Source organism: Loxodonta africana, chromosome 16 (assembly GCF_030014295.1).
Source record: "Loxodonta africana isolate mLoxAfr1 chromosome 16, mLoxAfr1.hap2, whole genome shotgun sequence".
Classification (NCBI taxonomy): domain Eukaryota; kingdom Metazoa; phylum Chordata; class Mammalia; order Proboscidea; family Elephantidae; genus Loxodonta; species Loxodonta africana.
This window is the reverse complement of record NC_087357.1, coordinates 20,703,928-20,719,637: the sequence shown is the minus strand read 5'-3', so window position 1 is coordinate 20,719,637 and position 15,710 is coordinate 20,703,928. Positions and strand designations below refer to the sequence as shown.

The window sequence follows — 15,710 nt, the reverse complement described above, 5'->3', positions numbered from 1 at the left end:
AACAGGCCACTAATATCTCAAATAAATGTAAGCAATGTAAATAAACATGAAGAAAGCAATAAACATAAAAATCAAAATTAAATGTTAACATTTCTGTATCTCGCTGGAATTAAGCTAGTATAGATCTGAAGCAAATCCTGATAAATTAAGATGTACACTGACTCCTCACTTGTCGACATGGTTAGGTTCCAAAGACCAGGTCATTACGTGAAAATTAGCATTATGCAAAAATGGAGAATGGCCACATCAGATCACAAAATGTCATACGGGATACCCATGTCCCTCTGGACCCCAGATGTGGAAAATGTAGGTAGGCACTATATGACCCATTGGTCATGAAAGGGTTACTGCCAGATGTACATTGTTAATGCGCAAAAGAGTTGAATAGTAGGTTTTTTACTGTTGTCGTAAATACGAAATATTGGGTAATAAGACAGTCAATAAGAGTAGGAGTATACGGCAGCCCTTGTGGCGTAGTGGTTAAGAGCTCAGTTGCTAACCAAAAGATTAGTAGTTTGAATCTACCAGTAGCTCCTCGAAACCCTGTGGGGCAATTCCCTGCCTTAGAGGGTCACCATTAGTTAGAATCGACTTGATAGCAGGTTTTTTGTTTTTTTAGGCGTATATGTAAGCTCCAGACCAATCAATAAAGAAATAACTAAAAATAGTGAAAAAATCATTAAAGACATTAAAATGTTACACTATAAAATATTCACTTAATGCAAAAGAAAGTAGAAAAGAAGGAATAGAGCAGATCTAGAAATAAATAAAGAAAATCTTCCTATACCAATTTTCTATTTAGAAGTATAAAGTTCTCTGAGTGTTGGCAAAAGAAAGGAAAATCCAATTTTCTCTTTAAAAAAGACAAAATCACCAAGAAGCTCATAAAACGAACAGCTCTGGTTTCCTCTCATCTGTTTAGTGTGAACTTCCTGGTCATTGGCAGTAACCTGACTACCAACATATGGATTTAGCCATTTTTAAGGTTTCCTCACACTTGAAAGTTCTAAGTTTGGTTTACACAGACCTAAAGCACATAAAAATAAGGATTTCAGTATACAGAATTTTACAACTATGTAAAGGTATGTTAAGTATACCAAAGCATAAACAAGTGAAATTTCATTTTATTTTATTGTTATTACCAATTGTTATTTCATTATATAGCTTTATGGGAAAGATGGGGCAAAAGGAAGGACTCTTAGGGCTAGATTGATTCCATTCCATCCACAGAAGAAAAAGCAGCATAGAAAGGAGCAGCTCAATTTTGCTACCAGTCTGAATATGCATTTTGTTGATCCATGTATCAGAAAGTGTATGACACAAAAGAGAGAGAATAAGGACACAAGAAGAGGAGGAGAGAGGAAGGGAGGGAAGGGAGAAGAGAGAAGAAGAAGAGAGCAGAGAGAAAGAAAGAAAAAGGGAAGAAAAGAACAGGAAGGGCCGGGGAAGAGAGCTAGCCAGATGAAGCCTAAATTATAAGAGTCAGTCTTCACAGTATCCCCAAAAAGTAAACCTACTGCCATCGAGTCAATTCCAACTCATAGTGACCCTATAGGACAGAACAGAACTGCTCCACAGGGTTTCCAAGGAGCGCCTGGCGGAATCGAACTGCCAACCTTTTGGTCAGCAACCACGGCTCTTAACCACTACACCACCAGGGTTTCCCTTCACAGTATAGCTAACAAAAAATACTGAGAATGGAATCATATTAAACTGTAAGCTTAAAAAAAATTTCTAATGCCAGATACCAACTTTTAGGTATACTGTTTGTTCCCGTAATTGGCAAAAGCAGTCTGGTTAACTGTCAAATCAAATCATCTTTTATTTCCCAGATTTCTATAATATACAATATAGTCACAAAGATCATATAAAAATGTAGGCGTACTATAAAAAATTAGTACATGCTTTTCCAGTTTGCAAAAGAGAATGCTTTAAATGTCAAATAATTCTCTGCATTTAAAATACAATTTAACTTACAGAACTTCAGTTTACACACTTTTCAAGAATGAATTTATTTTATAAATTAAAATATGGACTTTTAAGATTTTTGTCTTTTTACCTGTTTAATTGTGCTCATATGTTGCTTCTCTGTTTCTGTTCTTTTCTTTAGTTCTTCTCTTAAATTGTCTTTTTCTGAGCAAATGTCTAAAATGAGTTCTTGATGTTTCTTATTTTCTTTAATTAATCTAAAACATGAAAAGGGTAGTATAGGTAAAACATAAGGAAAAATGGAGATAAAATGAGATGTGGAATATAATCTGTTTGCAGATTAGGGTGTAGATAACTGTGATTAATAAATCGACATTCCTAAGTAATCTTTTCATAATGATACACTTTATTCTGCCAAACACTCCCTGGTCAATAAGGTTATTAGCTTTTTCCTAGAAATTTATTCGTGTATTTAGAATCAATACATTCAAATACAGAAAACCAAACCCTTTTAAGTATATGCCTCTGGGAATCTCAACTATGCACTCCGTCTGTTTAGATCAGCAGTTCTAAACCAGAATCGATTTTGCTTACCAGCAGATATTTTACCACTCCACATATCTGTCTGGAGACATTTTTGGTTGTTAACACCTGGGGGTGCACGACTGGGGACAGCTACAGGCATCTAGTGGGTAGACGCCAGGGATGCTGCTAAACATCTTACAATGCACAGGGCAGCCTCCTGACAACAAAGAATTATCTGGCCCAAAATATCAATAGGGTTGAAGTTCAGAAATCCTGCTTTGGATTTTAAAATTTTATAATGATATTCTAAAAGTTAAAGAAGAATAATTAATGTAAAATAATACAAGTTTTAAACAGAAATTTCATTTTGAGACCCCTAGAAAAACAAAAATCAAATGTTAAAAATTATCTGCAAAGTACTCAGAACTATAAGACACCTAAGAATTATAACACATCTATTAACAGCTACTATTCTAGAATTATTAATAACAATAGCTATTACCTAACATTTATTGCACAGTTATTATTTGTGAAGCTTAGCTTTATGTGTATTATCTCATTTAATATTCCAGGCATTAGATTTGGGGTAGTATTAACAAGGACCCTAGATGCCAAGAAGTCATGGTGAGCTGATTTTGGGAAGAATAACTGAGCAAGATAATCTGAAAGAGTCAAGGCTAAAAGCAAGGAGATTATTAACAGCTAATTTCACATCCAGCAATATCTGGGTTGTAGTATATCCTTTCCTGTCATTCTCTTCTGATACCTGGATTTCCTCTCTCCCTTTTTCCTGCACATACATACATACATACATTCACACATATCCCTACCTATTGCAAAAAATTTTTAAATATGTTTTTAAAAAGACAGCCAGACTGTATTTTAATGAAGGCTAGTATGCTTTATTTTCCTTTCTTAACAGCTCCAAAAGTTCACCTAAACCTATATGTCACTTAGTCATATAAACCACAAGATAGTATGTTAATACTATCAGGAAAAAGATTAAATGCAATTAAACTATTAGTAAAACAAAACTTAACTCCACAAATTTAAGAAAAGTCTAAAACTAACTATTCTTATTTACTGAATGTATTATCAACCAGGAAACCCTGGTAGCATAGCGGTTAAGTGCTACAGCTGCTAACCAAGAGGTCGGCAGTTCGAATCCGCCAGGCGCTCCTTGGAAACTCTATCGGGCAGTTCTACTCTGTCCTATCGGGTCGCTATGAGTCGGAATCGACTCGATGGCAGTGGGTTTGTTTTTTTTGGTTATCATCAACCAAGTCTTCTATTCTCTAAATTTTAGTTTTTTACACCAAAGAATTTACAACACGGATTTTAAGAAAAACTCTTTGAATTTCATGACTTCTCACTTGCTTTTGAATTTCTCTTAATTTTGATAACACAACTTCTCATTTAGCAACTATATTATCCAACATTTTGCATTTACAACAATAGTAAAAAGTCTGCTGTCCAACTATTTTGTGCATTAACAATGTACATCTGGCAGTAATGAACAATGTGTGAGGTAGAGTAATGCTGGCTTTGATGGTTCCGGTTATGTTGTCAACTTGGCTGGGCCATGATTCACAGTGGTTTGGCAGTTATGTAATGATGTAGTCAACACCATTTTGTGATCTGATGTGGTCATTCTCCATTTTCACATAACACTGATTTCACACAGTGACCTAGTCTTTGGAACCTAGGCATGTCTGTAAGTGAGGAAAGGGTGAATACTTCTACATTCTTGCAAAATTGAAAAATTTGACTTGTCTTTATAAAGATGTCTAGATCTTCAATGAACTTACACTATTTAATATAAGATCCTTCCTTTGTATTTAGATATTAAATAACTAGACAAACTTGACTTTTACTCAATTATTCAGTAAATATATATTTATTGATCGACTACTATGTCCATGGCTCCATTGTGGGATTAAAAGTGAACGAATGACTTTGCTTTAAAGAATTCACTCTCTAAGCCCAGGATGGAGGGGGGATAGCCAAAGAAAATCAAAACTTACCTCTTTATGGTATGTTCCTGCTGCAAATACTTATCTTGTACACATTTTTCAAACAGAACTAATGCATGCTCCCCCTTATTCATTCCATTCGGTACTCGGTGTTCACCAGCAAATTCTGTAGATAAGAGTTCGGATTCAATTTCTTCCAACAGATCCTCAGACGTGGAAACATTCTTTATTTTTGAAATAAGTTTCTTGGTGCAGTCTGTATCATAGGGACTTTCCGCGAAAGTCTTTTGATTGGCTGCTTCTGTAAATGTAGATGACCTTAATTCCGCCAATATTCGTGTTACTGTCTGCTCTGTTTCATTTGTTTTAGAAACTTGCTTTGCAAAATCTCCACCAGGAAAATTAGCTACTTGTTCAGAATTTTCTGGGCACGTGTCTGTTTTAGCACAAGAATCCTCTCCTCCACCATGATCTGGAATAGAATTTTCCTGTGCTTCAGTTTGATTATCATGTTCATTAGGTTGACATAAAGGTTTATCAGAGTTTGATGACAGTGGTTTCGACTCATTTTCTAAGCTGCTGCTTTCATCATCTGAAAATGAACTGCATGAGTCGTCCTTGAATTCAGATGTTTTCCCGGTGTTTTCATCAGAGGAAATGGAGGTTATGTGCTCTGTCTCTGACATGCTGTTACCAATTCACTCTGAATTTCTTCAAATCTGCTCCTGATCTGTTTTACATCTAAGAAAGTCAAAACACCAAAATTAATTTTTTTTAACCAAGACTCTATATGCCTTGCACACACTTCACTATGTGGAGTAAATAAGGTTACAAATTTCACCACTGGTAATTCCTTTAAAAGCCTTTACTTTGGGAAAAGAAAAAAAAAAATAATAGGACAACCAACCTAAATGTGCTACAACCAGGAGAGCTGCTGCAAAGTCCCATTCTCCCTTCCTTCCTCACAGTCATACAACTTCACAGTAGTTTCAGCTGCAGCTTAGCATTCCTGATCACCCCAATAAGATGCTACCAAAAAAAAAAAAAAAAAAAAAACCCAAGCTCGTTGCTGTCATGTCAATTCCGACTCATACCGACCCTACAGGACAGAGTAGAACCGCTCCACAGGGTTTCCAAGGAGTAGCTGGTGGATTCGAACTGCCGACCTCTGGTTAGCAGCCAAACTCTTGAAACACTACGTCGCCAGGGCAGAATACTGCTAGTAACAGGTTAGGACCAAAGAAGTGTTTAGAATTCCTTCAGCTCCACGAGGGGAAAAAGACTACCTCAAGAATGTAAGAAAATAGTGGGGAAGTAAGGCAAGAATGAAAGCACTAGAAATCATATACCAAGATAATATAAACAATGCATATTAAATATGATAAAAATTTACTAAGAACAAAAACTAAACAATAATAAGACACGGCTACCTACAGCCCAGAGACCTAGAACTGAGCTGAGAAGAAATCTGAGTGTAAAAGATTTCTTAGAGGAATCTTTAGACAGGCAGGGTGATCCAGCAAGTACAAGGGTAATTTTCAAACATTCTCATCAGGAATAAACAATGCTCAGTGCAAATCAAATGGAGCCCATATGCACAGCCTAGGTCATAAAAGAACATTAAAAAAATTAATTCAACAAGGTTAGAATACATTTTTATATTATTCATGAGAGTCACTATTCCAGCCATTATATAAAAATTAGCCAACTTCAAAAATTATCTTGAGACAAATAAGTATAAAATGTTTCAGCAATCTTGATGAAAAAGAACTAGTTTGTCTTGTCTGGTGTCAACAAAGCACATATAGGGTGGATGAGTTACTGAAATCATATGAGGTTGGATAAAAGATGGGCAGATGATAGTTTGACAGAAACAAGGAAAGAAATAGTTCCAGATGAGAGGTGTATTTATGGAAGCCAAAACATAAAGATTAAACCTCTGAATAACAGAAAACAAGATGTATGTTTATGGCACTCAGGTGGAGGTACAGGTCAGAGAATGATTAAGAACAGGCTAAGAGGAGACTAAGCCTGGTCTGGTAGAATCCACAGTAGTAACTTTTGTTAAGAAGGACAATAAATCGTGGTAGATTTTGATATTTGATTGTATAGAGCTTCTAACACATAGCAGAGCCTCAAATATTTGCTGAATTAAAGCCTATATCCACAAAGGTAATATAATAAAACCAGTATTTGAGGAACAGTTTGGAAATGCAGAAAAAGTGAGGAATAATGGTAAGAAAGGCAAGAAGGGTGACCAGCTTTTAAGTTTAGACTGCCTTTTGGGGCACCAACTCATACAGACATTGGCCTTAATACTCTACCTACCTGTACAACATGTATTTCCAAACAACCACTCAAATTATCATTACTATATGTTGCATATATTTTATAACCAAGCCAAAGCTCACAGTAGTATCAGAGGCTTGAATTAAACAATACATATAAGTGAAGTAAGTAAATAAAAGGCCTCACAAGTACATTGTATTCATCTATACCAAAACCAAACCCATTGCCGTTGAGTCTATTCCAACTCATAGCAACTCTACAGTACTGTGTAGAACTGCCCCACAGGGTTTCCAAGGCTGTGATCTTTAAGGAAACAGACTGCCACATCTTTCTCTCCCAGAGCAGCTGATGCGTTCGAACCATCAACCTTTTGGTTAGCAGCCAAGTGCTTTACCACTGCCCCACAAGGCTCCTTTTGTTGTATTCCCAAAGTAAAATAATTCTCAAACAGGGCATTAGCCATCTACATTATCTTCCCCAAAGTACCACTTTAAGATATGCTTTGTGAATGTATTGCTGTCAAATTTTAAATCGTATCAATTTAAAAATCAATGTAAAAACAGTGTAGTTTTAAAAATTAAAACTAGTTAACGTGGTACTAGTTAACGCAAAAGTTTACCAATAGCTGGCCAAAATGTAATGGATAGCAGATAAAGAAGCTCTTTAAAAGAGAGAAAGATTGTAAAGGCATTATGACTCACCAGTATAGACAAAGTGAGAAGCAATTTTTATCATTTGACAACTTGATGGCTCCTACATGTGTGCCATGCTTTGCCAATGGAAAACCACTAAGCAAACACTGGTTATTAACATCTCACCCAGCTTTCATGTTTCCAGGGTTCAGTACTCAAGTCTTTATTTTCCCTCCTAGAATTCAACTACTTTGATAACTTGAACCAACAGCTCATAGTTGATGCCACATATTTTCAGTCCTGGGCTCTTGAGTAACAGATATCAATTTGTCTACCTCCTCCTTCAGATTCCTCAGTAACCCAGTTGTACCACCTTTCCAATCTTATCTCTCAACACATTCCTGAAATCCTAGTGCTTCACTATAGTCTACCAGTCTGGACCAGTCTACTCAAGAGTCCCTCAATTTGCAAATTAACATTCCAGTGGCTTCCTCTCCATCTAAAACGGTCTTCCCTTTAGTCTATTGACAGCCTAATTATGTCTAAAGAACCAATTCTAATGCCACATCTTCCTCTAAATTTTCCTTCAATGACAATATGAAAATAATCTCTCACGTAAACTAAAACATATACTGCATTTATACGTAGTCACAGCCTTCCTTGTGACAATTTTGAAGAGGCAGTCTCCCGCCTTTGAAATTATCTCTGCACTTGCAAGGAAAAGCCTTACTCTGAAATAAATGTCTTAAATCTCAAGCAATATAATAGTAACAATTAAATAAATCTAACAAATATATTCTTTACTACATTTACACTAATTTTTCCAGTGTATACAGAGGTTCTCAATGGGGTGATGAGGCCCACCGGGTTTACACAAGGATCTGAGGGAACTGAACAGCAATAGTGGGTGGAAAGCAGGGCAGGTTATGAGCCTTGTAATGTTCTGGGCAGTGTAGAACAACAAAAATTTGTTCCACATCCTGCTGGATGTTCATCTAGGTAAACATAAATAAACATACCATTTTTGTAATTATATAAGCTTAGAATCTAACTCTGTTTTACATATTTTGCACCTATAAATTAAGCAAAACTTAATTTAATCTCAAAAGACAAGTATTTCCTATATTGTTTCTCAGTAACATGCCCGCAACTTTTGAAAAAATCGTCATAAAAACTGGCATCTGATAACCACTTAACTTGCAAACTTTGTTTTCTGATCCAAATCCCAAAACCAAACCTGTTGCCATCAAGTCGATTCCGACTCATAGCAACACTATATATAGGACAGAGAAGAACTACCCTGTAGAGTTTCCAAGGAGCGCCCGGTGGATTCGAACTGCCGACCTTTTGGTTAGCAGCTGTACGTCTTAACCACTAATAATGGTTGAAGGCAAAAGGAAAAGAAGAGGGGTTAGTGAAGATATATATATATATATATGTCACAAGGTCATCAGCAAAGATGAAACAATTGCACAGTGGTAGTGGACAGAAAGCCATGACATTCTGTCCACAATTAACCAGGAGAAAAAACAGCTGAGTTCTCTTGTGGGCCTCCAATTGGCAATACCGATGCATGCCAATCTGGCTGCTGATCAATTTTCTCTCTTGGGGGTGTTACCAAAGCTACTCAGAATGGAATAGCCTAGTAGTAAAGAGGAAAGAATGTAAAACTAGCCATTTGTTTACAAGATTGTTCTAAGAAGTGCTTGCACAAATCAAATTCACACTCATATATACAGTGATTACTACTGTAGATTACAATTTATATTGCTCTTTTGAGGCAAAAAATAACAGGTTATATGACTTTTTAGCAACTCTTACTCATTAGAGAACACTGAATTTAAAATTTAGCAGAGTCACAAAATTTCTCTTAATTCAGGCACTTGCTTTTTTTTTGCACAGTTCTTTTTTACTCATTAGAGAACACTGAATTTAAAATTTAGCAGAGTCACAAAATTTCTCTTAATTCAGGCACTTGCTTTTTTTTGCACAGTTGTTTCTGACACAGTACTACAGGACCAAGCCACACTTCAAAAGTGCATCCGTGGAGTGAGAACTGGTTTCGCTCTTACTGGAGCTCATCAGCTGTAGGCAACTGGTCAAGAAACATTAGCCTTAAAGCCAACCATCCCTCCTCTTGGATTTTATTTCTTAATGAAACGGATATATACATAAATATACTAAGAAATGACTTAAATTTTTAAAACTCACAACTGTGTAAAAGTATTTCCATTAAAGAGCCATACAAATAAAAACAACATCTTTAACGGGTTATACTTGTATTTCCTTTTTCCCTCACTAATTAGCACTGTAAACAAACAAAAACTTAGGTGTATTCAATCAACCGTAAATACAAAAGAATCCAATCCACAGATATTTGGCAAAAGGTTGTCAAACGAGCCTCATACAAAGGTACCAAATCAGGAATACATTTCCAAATGATATATTAATTTGTTCATTCACAAAATATGCATTGAGTATCTAGTACGTCCAGGTACTGTTCTAGGTATTGGGAACATGGCAGTGAATGAAACAGACATCTCTCTGACATTCCCCTACAGTCGACCCAACATAAGAGGCTCTACGTTACATCTCTTCCCCTTCATTTGATCTGCCAACAAACACTAAAGCATGGTAGGTTAAAAAAAAAAAATGGTAGGTTACATAGTATTTATTCTAAAGTTACCGAATTTTCATCTTAAGGCCTACCCGAATTGCATTAGAAGCAAGAGAAATGCCTGAGTGCTTTAAGTCAAACAGAAAAACCTAACTCAGATCAGCATAAATATTATTTACAAAAAACTATAAATTTTCAATTGTAAACTGAACCATTTGTGTCTCAGATAACATCAGCTTCCCAAGTAATGTCCATTAAGATAAGTAAGCTGGGCGTGGAAGAAAACTCTTGTTCTTCAACATAAAGGTTTACTGTCTTTGTAGGCAAAGTACATGAAGCAGAATAAACAAAGGAATACTTGCACTTCTGATGAGTTCTAACAAGATTTTGATAAGACAAAGTTAGAAGCAGTCAGTTAAATCAAAGTAACTGCACAATCCAACCTGATCTAACCACAAGACGAAATAATTGATTCTTAATAATCACTTTAAAAGACAAGTATTTCTCTGGATAAAGCTTTTAAAAAGTAGGCAATAAAGTAACAGAACCTGTGTAAGAAACAGGAAAGCCTTGTTTCACATGATGAAAAGCTCCAGTATTAAAGTTTCATAGAAGGTGAAGTTACACAGATTCATATTTTTTAAAAGATAAAAACTGGCAGGTTATTTCAAAGAACTCCAGATTCGTTCTAATAAAAGGTAAGAAATATTTTTTAAAGTAGTCAAATGCTAACTAAACTTTTTGGTAAAATTTAACTTTAAAGCATTGAGTTTCCTTTAGGTGAAAGGTATCACTAGATTTAAAAAGTTACTTTTAGTCCACCAGTTGGAAAAGTATGTTATATGAGGGCAAGATCATGATCTCTGTATGGGGTTTATTTAGCTTTGCACCTAAGACTCAAGGCTGGGGGTGTGTGTATATATATATTTTAACTTTTATTGAGCTTCAATTGAACATTTACAAATCAAGTCAGACTGTCACATATAAGTTTATATACACCTTACTCCGTACTCCCACTTGCTCTCCCCCTAATGAGTCAGCCCTTCCAGTCTCTCCTTTCGTGACAATTTTGCCAGCTTCCAACTCTATCCTCCCATCCCCCCTCCAGACAGGAGATGCCAACACAGTCTCAAGTGACCACCTGATATAATTAGCTCACTCTTCATCAGCATCTCTCTCCTACTCACTGTCCAGTCCCTTCCATGTTTGATGAATTGTCTTCGGGAATGGTTCCTGTCCCGGGCCAACAGAAGGTTTGGGGACCATGACCGCCCGGATTCCTCTAGTCTCAGTCAGACCATTAAGTATGGTCTTTTTGTGAGAATTTGGGGTCTGCATCCCACTGATCTCCTGCTCCCTCAGGGGTTCTCTGTTGTGCTCCCTGTCAGGGCAGTCATCGATTGTGGCCGGGCACCAACTAGTTCTTCTGGTCTCAGGATGATGTAGGTCTCTGGTTCATGTGGCCCTTTCTGTCTCTTGGGCTCTTAGTTGTCGTGTGACCTTGGTGTTCTTCATTTTCCTTTGCTCCAGGTGGGTTGAGACCAACTGATGCATCTTAGATGGCCGCTTGTTAGCATTTAAGACCCCAGACGCCACATTTCAAAGTGGGATGCAGAATGTTTTCATAATAGAATTATTTTGCCAATTGACTTAGAAGTCCCTTCAAACCATGTTCCCCAGACCCCCGCCCTTGCTCCGCTGACCTTTGAAGCATTCATTTTATCAAGGCTGGGTAGATTTTTATGGCATACGAATTATACCTCAAAAAAGATACTAAAAAAAAAAAAAAAACTCAGGGCAACAGATGTAGCAGGACCTTTCCCCCAAAAATAATACCAAATCCTCCAGGAAATAAAGGGTCAATGGCCACACTGAATATCACATTATCAAGCTATATCATATATGTCATATGATCACCTTGGTATAATAAGAAAAACAAACCTGTTGCTGTCCAGTCGATTCTGACTCACAGGGACCCTTTAGGACAGAGTAGAACTGCCCCTATTGTGTTTCCAAGGAGCGGGTGGTAGATTCAAAATGCCAACCTTTTGGTTAGCAGCCATATTAGACTCATGCAATTTTACATACCTCTAGTATTTTTTTTTTTTGGAAACCCTGGTGGCAAAGTAGTTAAGAGCTACAGCTGCTAACCAGAAGATCAGCAGTTCAAATCCACCAGGTGCTCCCTGAAAACCCTGGGGCAGTTCTGCTCTGCCCTACAGGGTTGCTGAGTCATCAGAATCCGACTTGATAGCAAGAGAAAACGGAATATGTTTTTTAAAAATTTAAAGCAGGAAGCTATTAATATAGAAATCTTACTTTACACCTACTTGTATAGATTTGTATAGATCTTACCAATGGAATTTTAATAAGTCTAAGAAAATATAGAAGTATTTCGAGTTAATTTTTTTCTTAAATCTGAAAACTGAAAGGAGCAAAAAAAAAAAAATTGACCTATAGTTCCCTTTTCTTTAAGGTGAATAACATAAGGGAAAAAAATGATTTTTAAATGATACGTTGTATGACTTACATTCAAGAGTTTTGGCTAATTTTTAAATCTTGAAGCCACCTTGGGCCTGGGCTTGGTTAATTTAGTATGATATAGTTTTTTAAAAAGTTAAATTATTTCTTAGCACTTATTACATCATCCTCCCTACAGTACACACCTTATCAGCTCATGTCCCTTAGCGGCAGACAAACAGTAAGAAATACGCTCAATGCGATCAGTACCGGAATTGAGTTCCACTTTTTGTCTATCACCCTTTTCACCCCAATATTTTTCCTTTTGTTTACTTCTTAGCTCAAGTAAAAATTTAAATCTCAGTAACTGAGAAACAAAATTCAATGGAGAAGTGGGAACGATATAAGCTTAGGGAGTTATTTATAGATTTAAACTATGTTCTCACTGTTACCCTCAATATGACTACTAAATACAACATTTATAATATTTCAACCCCAGTGATACGTTTATGAGAAATTCATGAATCAGCTTGAGTTATTTAAAGCTAGAGATAAGGGATAAAATTAAAACCTAAATGTTACTAAAAAGAAAAAAAAACAATTTCAGATTAAGGATTCTTTGGTATGAAATTTAGATAAATTTGGGAAGCTAGAGCAGGTTACTAGTCATTCTTTACAGGGAAGATGATTTTCGCAATCTCTAAACAAGGCTGCTCCAGCCTATCGCCCTTCCCTGAGGAGTGAGAGCACTACAGTTCTGCCTCCACTCCATGACGTCAGCATGCAACGTAGAGACAGGCTTTTCAACTGAACACACTGCGCAATCGTCACTAGCCACGCAGTCATTGTATAGCATCAGAGAATGACCTGAGGTTATGGGTGAAGGAACTCAAGATTCCTGATCGCTATGCTGCCCACTAGCCACTCCCTTCATGTTAGCTATAAATCAGACTCTGAAAAGCCAGTGAGACTTGAAGGACTCTCCACTGTTTAAAGAAACGTCTACGTTTATATGCAATTATTCTGAATCAGATGAGGTCTTAAAAAAAAAGATAAAATCAATATAAACACAATCCACACATTCATTACTAGGGAGATTCTGTAGTAATTGTGCATGCTTGCATACATTATACACTATAAAAACCCATAGCCAGCGAGTCCATTCCGACTCATAGCGACTCTGTTTTACAGTGTAGGAGTGCCCTATAGGGTTTCCAAGGCTGTGATCTATAAGGAAGCAGATCACCAGGTCTTTCTCCCATGGAGCAGCTGGTGTGTTCAAACTGCTGATCTTTCGATTAGCAACTGAGCGCTTTACCACTGAACCAGGACTCTCTTTACTGTAAGAAGGAGTTTTGATTCTTAATACTACAGGCTTATTTCTTTACTTACAAGTCTTACAAACACATTTACTGAATTTAAAATAGACCAACAAGAAAATAAAAAGAACAAGGCCTATCATCACTATTTCCTATTCCTGTAATCGGTTTATCCATAAAGGAAGAATTGATTAAATAGCTGTACAGAGAACAGTATACTTTATAGCATACTTTTTACATAAGAAGATAGTCCACTTTCACGGTCAATGTTTCTTGAACCTTAATCTTTTCCACAAGATCAACACACTGCAAATATGAAAGTGTAATCAGTAGCTAGGAAGGCTACACCCACCAAGGCATACCTAAACACACTTAATAAAAAAAAACACACTTAATAGCAGATAAAAATTCTTTGAGTGACTACCAGCACATCTCTTGCAATACTGTTCCACTGATTTACTGCCCATTTTTCTTAGAAAAACTCCCAGCCTATCATTTTGGAAGACACAAAAAAGCTGGGCATCGAGGTTACATGGCACAGACACGGAGAAGACAGCCTAGTACCAGGAGCTGTACCACATACTGTTACTATACCAGCTCTTCTAATTCTCATGAGACAGGTAATCCCACTCCCTTTTAACAGAGAAGGGAACTGCACAACGTATCAAATGAAAGCTTCCAATTCAGGTGTTCTGGCTCCAAATCCAGGCCTTTTTTCTGGAAACGAAATCAAGATGTATCAGCCGAAGTTACTAAATTGTTAACAGCCTTGCAACAATTACACCTGCACCGTTCCCCTGGATGGCTACTTTGGGACTTGTGGAAGGGGGCTTTACCGTTTGTTTACACGTCTGATGGAGGCACAAATCTGAAATACCGTAATTATCTTCCTTATCAACCAAGATGCCTTCATGTCCTCAAGAGGAAAGGCAACGTAAAAACAAAGAGCAGCAGTATAATTGTATCTCTTATCCACAAAACCAAAGAATCGTTTCTAAGGAACTTAAAGTCACAGAATGGAAGCCTTTGGAAGGGGGTAAAAAGTCGCCCAACAGTAAACATAAAACACACACGCTCAGTCAACTTGGAGACGAAAAGAGAAACAGGCGGTCGAGTCAACGAAAAATCCCCGAGCAGGTGGGGCTTGGCTGCAATTCGCACTTGTAGATCCGGCGATCCGCCCCAAGTCTGCCGCCCTCGAAGCCCCCGGGCCGTGCCTGCCCCACCCCCGGGCCAGTTCCTCGCCGCCGCCTCCCCCTGCGGCCAGGGACCCCAGGGAGGAAGGCAGGGAGAGGAAGGGGCTCGGGACTCCGTGCCCTCAGCGCCCTGCTCCCCCCGAGAGAAGCCGGGCGGAGAGCCGGCTCGCCCCCGCCCCGGGAGCCCCCGGACCGCGCGGGAGGGAGGCACCCCGCCTGGCTCGCGGCTCCCCGGCCCGCCCGGACACCCTGCAGCACTCACCCCACTTCTCCCAGCCTCAGGCCGCACCCTAACGAGGCCGCTGGGGCTCCGGCGCAGGGGCCAACTTCTCCATAGCGGAGTCCGGCACACTGGGAGTGGGAGAGGGCGGTCAGACGTGGGGGACAGGGCCGGAGACCTCACTCTCTCCGCCGCGCCTTCCCCAGACCCCCGCGGAGCTGACACATCAACAAAGATGGCGGCGACACCGAAGCCGGTCCTGCTACAGCTGAGAGGGCGGGGCTCCCGGGAGAGGCCAATGAGCGCGCGCGGGCGGCGTGACGCGAGCGCACCTTGAGCTCCAGGGTAACCTGCCTGCAGCGGGCGTGGCCGGCTCAGGCCCGCCTCCCTCCTCGCTGCCCCGGGCCGGGACCTAGGTTCCCTGTGCACCGATGTCTTACAGCCCCTGGACTGACTCTTCTGCCCTTAGCCCTTGCTTGACTTTCACCCCTGCCCCGCCAACCCATGCCGGTTATTTCTTTCTGAATGAAGCGGTCTTTCGATATTATTC

At 38.6% G+C, this 15,710-nt stretch overlaps 1 protein-coding gene across 1 annotated transcript in view; it reads right to left on the bottom strand.

The window, feature by feature from the left end:
- The window catches only part of CCDC186 (coiled-coil domain containing 186), a 50,361-nt gene extending 34,944 nt beyond the window's left edge, over nt 1–15,417 (bottom strand). The window contains exons 1-3 of the mRNA XM_003408945.4: nt 15,203–15,417; nt 4,479–5,168; nt 2,060–2,186 (exon numbers count right to left, since the gene is read on the bottom strand). Of these exons, the coding sequence (XP_003408993.1) occupies nt 2,060–2,186; nt 4,479–5,113 (762 nt within the window). The 5' untranslated portion in view covers nt 5,114–5,168; nt 15,203–15,417. The remainder of the gene's footprint in view (nt 1–2,059; nt 2,187–4,478; nt 5,169–15,202) is intronic.
- Nucleotides 15,418–15,710: the final 293 nt, after the last annotated feature.